This window comes from Peromyscus eremicus, chromosome 1, assembly GCF_949786415.1.
Source record: "Peromyscus eremicus chromosome 1, PerEre_H2_v1, whole genome shotgun sequence".
Lineage (NCBI taxonomy): Eukaryota > Metazoa > Chordata > Mammalia > Rodentia > Cricetidae > Peromyscus > Peromyscus eremicus.
The window spans coordinates 20,261,577-20,268,266 of record NC_081416.1 but is presented as its reverse complement, the minus strand read 5'-3'; the positions used below and the strand labels follow the sequence as shown (position 1 = coordinate 20,268,266).

Genomic DNA, 6,690 nt, shown 5'->3' with positions numbered 1-6,690 from the left:
CCTTCTATAACAGACTCACAGAACTGTTGATGTAAATGTTTTTATTTTTCACTTCAACTACTTTTCTCTTTGCACTGGCCTGTGGCACAAGGGTGTGGATAGCTGGCTGCTGCACGGTCACAGCGACTGGCAGTTAGTGGCAGGAACGGTGAGGCGCTGCGTCTGAGCGCACATTACTTTTACCCCAGGGGAACACCTTGCAGCCCAGTTCTGCTGTGAGGTCTGAGGCATCACCTCGCTTGGTAAGAACAGGTTCCATACAGGGCAGAGTCCAGTGAATGCTGGTTCTGATCTGAACTGAGGACAACATCTTACTACTGCTTTCATCGCCTAGACAGGGCCCTGCTCAGGCCTCCTCCTTGCAACTCCATAAGCCTTTTGGCAAAAGTCCCTGCAGTATCTGGGGAGGACCTCCCCAACCCTTCACTGGGTCAGTGTCTGATCTGGTGGAGGTAACCTGTGGGACCCGGCTTATTCCAGTTTCGGTGGACTCTGGCACTTGTCCTCCGGGAGTTCCCAATCTGCTCGCCAGAGGCCTCATCAGTGGTGCTGGCCTGTGAGTCGGCCGCTGTAGATCCAGGCTCTGGTGCTCTGTTGGGAACAAGTGTGTGATAAGCCAACGTCAACACAGACAGCAGGATGGAACCTTAAGAGTTTTATCCCTATAAAACACTGCTGGGATAAAAAGAGACCCAAGAACTGTATGACAACTCTTTCCAGCTCTGCATGTCAGAGGGTGGGGCTGGATCTGAGAATGGGACACTCAACAAGTCTCTCCTGGCCTTTTTCGTTCATTCATGGCATCATAAGTCAGGCATAAATGGCATCAGTTAATGCAAGCCATGAAGACTGACTTGCCATCTCAGACCCGAGGACCTGTTCAGTCTCTGCTGCTTAGAGTGAGGGGAGGATCCTAGAGGGAAATTTGTAGTGATGGCTTTAAGGCCGGGTCGTTTACCTAGGTCCCCTGGGGCCCACCACTCCTGGGCTGGCAGTGCCAGGGCAGAGGTAGATGGCCAGAGAGAATCTCCTGCTTGTCTCCCTAGGATCTCCACAGTATTTGCTGAGACCTCTCCTCTGTGTCCCCTGCATGCTTTAACCAGGCTTGCCTTTGAACAGTACCCATTCGACTACTGGTCTTTTTTTTTTTCCCCTTCCAACAGTACTCCTTTCTACTGGCCCAGAGTCTCGGAATTTGGTAGTTCTGCTTTGACTAGGCTTTCCTTCTCATGGAGACCACAGAGTCATGTGACTCCAACAATAACAATAGTCTTAGGTGCCATAGTAGTATAAACATGAACAGTAGGTACCTTACAGCGAGGACAAATCACTGGTTTGAGGTCACACCCGAGCAGGCATCCTTTCTACCTCTTCCCTCAGCCCTCCAGTGCCAGGCCCCTACCTCAGCCGGCTGCAGTGGTTCTGCCTCGGGGGCCTTTTCCTGCGCAGCCTCCTCAGGGCCTCAGCCACACGGTGATCCCCTGCACATTCCCAGATGATCTGGGCCCGCTCTTCAGCCAGCTGGTCCCCACTGCGCTGGAACAGGCCCTGGATCTGTACCAGCTCGGCATCCTGGAAGATGTTGGCAGAGGCCTGCTTGCGGCCCCGGGCCTCAGTTGAAACCTGCCACAGGGGTGGCTCACTCACCACAGAGGCCGGCGTCCCCATCACGAGTGCTCTGAGGACAAAAGGTGGGGACATAAGCACTCCTGTAGCCATCTACAGAGGCACTGTCAACCAACAGCTGGCCACAATTGGACAAGGGAAAATTAAAATATAGTCACAGAAGATAGGTACACATTTGCTATAAAAGAGGCAGAGTGGAATGGGGGCTAGGATGTAGCTCATTTATTTGACAGAGTGCTTGCATAGCATGCATGAAACACTGGCTTTGAGCCCCAGTGCCACATAAACTGGGTATGGTAGTGCATGTCTGTAATCCTAGCACTTGGGAGATGGAGGCAGGAGGATCAAAAGATCAAAGTCAGGACTGGAGAGATGCTCAGCAGTTAAGAGCACTGTCTGCTCTTGGAGAGGACCGAGTTCAGTTCTTGGCACCCACATGGCTGCTCACAACTGTCTGTAAGTCCAGTTCCAGGAAAACTGGCCTCTGCAGGCACCAGGCATATACAAGGAACATGGATATACATGCAGTCAAACATTCATACACGTGAAATAAAAATAAATCTTAAAAAGGAAAAGCTACCAAAGTCATCCTCAGCTATATATTGAGTCTGAGAACAGCCTGGACTACACGATGCCATGTTAAAAAAAAAAGTGACAGTAAATACAAGCATTTCCAGTTTGTTCTGGACCTGCTCACAGCAGCAGCCCTCACCCTCACCTACTGCTCTTTTGTTCTCTGGAAGAGCCTGAGTCATCACTCCACCCCTCCCTTGCTCTGGCCTCCAGCTCAACACATCAGTCCAGTTGTTTCCACACACTCACTGTCCTAGTTTCTACCCTGAGATCCCACTTTCTTTTCAAGACTTAATACCTAAGATAAATCCACAGAAGAAAGACATCCAGATAAAGTCATAAAAGCTCTATTTTTACCTAGAAAACGAATAAGAAAACCTGTGTGGTACTTAGCCCCCAGGAACTGGTGTATCTACATGCTGAGAACCAAAGCTAAGTGACCAAGGCACATTTTCAGGCTAATGAGAAAGAAAAGGCATGTGTGAGTGTTTACTGTGCACTGGATGGTGCGCATGAATCATTAATCCTCAAAATAACTCTAGAAGATAGATACTGCTACCGCTATCCCAGTGCAGGAGAAGCAAGGGCTGGGGTCCAGCTGGACCCTGTCCCTTGACTGTGGCCCCACAGTTTAAACCACTGAGCCACCAGTTGTTCAGGGAAGCAACTCAGCCCACTTCCTCCATTTCCATGAGGAGTGAAGGACATCCCTTATCCCACAAGGTGGAGTCCTGTGCAATGTTTCATCCAGTCACTAGTGTCAAGGTGGCTGACTAGGTGACAGCATCCTCAGCCTTGAACCAGTGGTGCTCTTCAGAAGAAAATCTCCAGTCTCCACTAAAGAATTCTAGGACTGCAGCTGAGCCCAGTGCACAGAATGGCACGTGACTCAGGAGTCAAGGGTCTGTCCCTGGCTCTGCCATTCACTGGTTGATAGGCTTCAGGAGTCCCCATCACCGCTGGGCTGACTCCTTGCCACTGTGGGAGCAGGCTGAGGTTGATGGCCTCAGAGGGCCTGCCGCCTCACTAGTGTTGAGTCAATGAAGCGATGACAAGAATGGTCTGTGCTGAAGGGTAACTAACACTGCTTGCCTGCTCCTTGTTGGCTGGGAGCTGCATGTGTGGACAGGTCTAACTAATTAGGTTCCAGAAAATGCCTCAACTAGCAGTTACCCTTCTCCCCACCCCTCGCCTCCTTGAAGGAAGGAAGGCCAGATACTGTTTTGCTACAGTGGGTGGAAGGGTCAGAATCCAGCAGAAGTCTGAGAACACTGCCAAGCCCTAGGTAGACTCTTAGGCTGGTCTGGGGTGGTAGGAGATGGGGTGATGTCCCTCTTTCAGAATCCGAAATCTCATCTTCTCTGAGGAGGAAGGACAGACAAAGGATCCCGTAGCAGAAGTCAGCAGGAGGAAATGGCCTGGGGCCTGACTGCCCACTTTAGTTCTAGCGTCCTCTACAGGGCTGAAGGCTTTAACTGGCCAGCCTCTCCAGGGAGGAAACTACTGGACAGTCCAGGGTCCAGCTTCAACCACCCCCATGAGCCTTGGGAAGCCTTGGCACCTCCAAATTCTTGAAGCCTTTCACCTGAGGGAGCCTCACCCTGGAATTGAGGCAGCAGAGTGAAGCTAGGATTCCAAGTAGGAGGAGATGGTAAACATGGGGAAAACTGATAAAGTGGGGTCATAACACTGTCAGCGGACACTTCCTGTCTCATTCACTGCTCAAGCATTCCTCTTCTAATTTCCGGGACGAAACCTTACTCCAGGAAGCTCAAGTATATCCTTGAACAATGGTACTTTTTAAAACTGGAAAACGAAAGCATGGGGCTATTAAAAGATTACAGATGGAGCTTTCATTCTAGAGCTGACATAGAAGATAAGCATGGGTTTGCGAGCAGATGAGTAAGAGCTAATTACAAAACACTTCAGTTGGATACTGAATAGGTTAAGAACGAACCCCCAAAGTAAATACTGAACGTTGAGGATGACAAAGTTCAACTTATTTTGAGTCAGGCATTAAAGGAAGAAATGTACAAAGATTTAAGACATGCCTCACCCAGCCAGTGCACAGGCAGCACAGACGTGTACAGTGGGGGCATTCTCTGTGGCACGACATTAGTTCCACAGCTAGTCAATAATTTCTCCATCCTGCCTCCTCTCAGGGGAGGCATAGGTAACCCTGGAGACAGAGCACACTTGGGTGGGGTGGCAGTTCCTGCTCCCTATTCAGGTTGCCACCTTCTGAATAACCGGTGATAGCAATCCTCTCTTTAAAACAACTAGGGGCTGTAGCTCAAGTCAATACTGTGGCCCTGGCCTGCTACCCCCTACAGACAGACCTCTGGACAACAGCCTAAATCTGCTGTTTCTCAAGTGGGAAACCACATTCAAATGGCCCTGTGTTCCATATACTGCTGGCTTTCCAAATCTATGCTGCAGAAGTGAAGAAGAAAACTGGGCCCTTATTCCAGACCCATTTTCTGGCATAACCCAAAAAATAAACTAGTAGAATGAGGAATAACTCCCTTTGAAAGAATTCAAACCCCTGAGTTCCCGGCAGTACACTGATCACTGAGTGACCTTGGACAAGTCTCACTTTTCCTTTGCTTCATTTTGTTCATCAATCGAAATGGTGGGGGAAAAAAACCCTTACTGGGTACAGAGATGAAATACGAGAATGTCCATTCTAGTACCTGGCATACTACAGACACTCTACACTGCATATTGGTTGAATGAAAAATGATGCTAAGGGAAGGCTATTAACAGGACTATAGAGGACTATGGTCATCACTGACATGCAAACTACCCAGGGGGGTTTCAAAGAGAGACAAGGTCATCTGTGCCCCCTTTAAAACCATGGTTTTGTGACTAACTTCACAGAAGAAAGCCTCTTGCTGTGTCAAGCACAGAACAGCATTTTCAGGGGACTTTATTTGGTCCTCATGTGAGGTGGCATCCTAATGTCCCTTGTTATTGGGCACTATTGTTAAACTCGTTTTCCCGATGAAAAAGCTGGAAGTAGTAACTTGCTCAACACCCGAGGCTGGTAGGTAATCTTAGGCCATTAACTAGGTGGTCTGACCCGAGTGCCTACGATCTCGACCAGAGTTATTTTCATTTTTGCCAGATGGCTGAGAAGGTGTTCAAATGAAACAAGGGGGCAGAAGGATCTGAAACCTGCCATCTTCGACTGAGGGTTTTGGAGGTCGCCACCGATCCACAGACAGAATTCCCACGCCAGCCTCTGCGCTGGAGTTAGAGCGAGGGGCGTTAAAGCAGTTCCATGGGGAGTTAGATCAGTGTCGTGTCCACATACAGACAGTTCTAGCAGACCCCAAATAGGGATCCAGCAGCTAAGACGCCCACTCCAACCTCTCCGGCTTTTCGAGAAAGGGCAGACACAGCTCTGGGCTTCCTGCTCTGAAGGTGATCATAAGGGCCAAGCGGAGGTGACTGGCTGGCCAAGAGCTTGGGAGAGGGTATCTTGGCAGAAGGTACAGAGCACCATCCCCAGCACAGTCGGCCTCAGGGCTCAGACGCGGCCGCTAGCAGAACAAGAGGCCCTTAAATGGATCTAGGGTGTGCGACCTGGCGGATTCCTAGCTACGACCGTCCTCCCGTGCGCTCCCGCGCAGAGCTGAGCCGGACCGTGGCCTACCTACCTGGTTGCCTTGGCTGCCCGAGGCGGGCAGAACGCAGCCCGGAGCCTGGCCGGGCCACCTGGATCGCAGCCACAGTTCTCTGGAGAAAGTGCACTGAGCCCCTCAACAGCCAATCCTTGGCCACAGCCTTGCAGCGAGCAGCTAAACCAACCTTCCCAAATCGAACGTGGAGACCCCGCCGGCCAATCAGCCGCTGCAGAGGGTGAAGGGCGTGTCTAACCCCGCCCCTCCCTCGTGCCCGCCTCCAAATCGAGTGCGGAGATTCTTCGAGTCCAATCAACCGCAGAGTATTGGTGAGGGGCGTGTCCTCCGGGCCCTCCCCCTCCTCCCTGCAAGACCCAGCCCTCCCGACGCCGGGAGGCGCCCCCTTGATTGACGTCAGTCTTGGGGGTTGGCTGGGTTTTACCCGCACTCACGCACGCAGGCCGGGCGGGGTCGCATTCTTGCTACAGGGTGCGGCAGAGGCTGTTGGCCCTGCTGGGTACATGTGACAAATGATCCCCCTTTTTTTTCTGGGCCGAGTCCTGCTCGCGTGGCGCCAAGTTCTGCTGTTATGATCCTTGTAACCTGCTGCTCCTAAAACTCCCCTCCCCTCCCAGCCCACCTGGGCCTGCATTCAGAATGATCTTCAAATCCTGTAGCAACCGTGCAAGTTTGGGCCTGTTACCTAAAGGAGGGAGTACTTAAAAGTTCCTTACTCTTTGACATCTTTCACTGCAACCCTCCCCAGTTCGGTTTCCTTGATGGGCAGTAATAGAACTGCAACCCTTAACTTGGAGTAGTTAACAGCCTAGCAATGAAGGCTAACACTGAACCACCACTTAATATG

At 51.0% G+C, this 6,690-nt stretch overlaps 1 protein-coding gene across 1 annotated transcript; it reads right to left on the bottom strand.

Moving 5' to 3' along the window:
- Positions 1-384: 384 nt before the first annotated feature.
- Positions 385-6,034, bottom strand: Avpi1 (arginine vasopressin induced 1). The gene is made up of 3 exons (XM_059246533.1): positions 5,862-6,034; positions 1,403-1,678; positions 385-591 (listed from the first exon to the last, which is right to left on the bottom strand). Exons 2-3 carry the CDS (start codon positions 1,666-1,668, stop codon positions 432-434), a joined length of 426 nt encoding a protein of 141 aa, XP_059102516.1. The 5' UTR covers positions 1,669-1,678; positions 5,862-6,034; the 3' UTR covers positions 385-431.
- Positions 6,035-6,690: the final 656 nt, after the last annotated feature.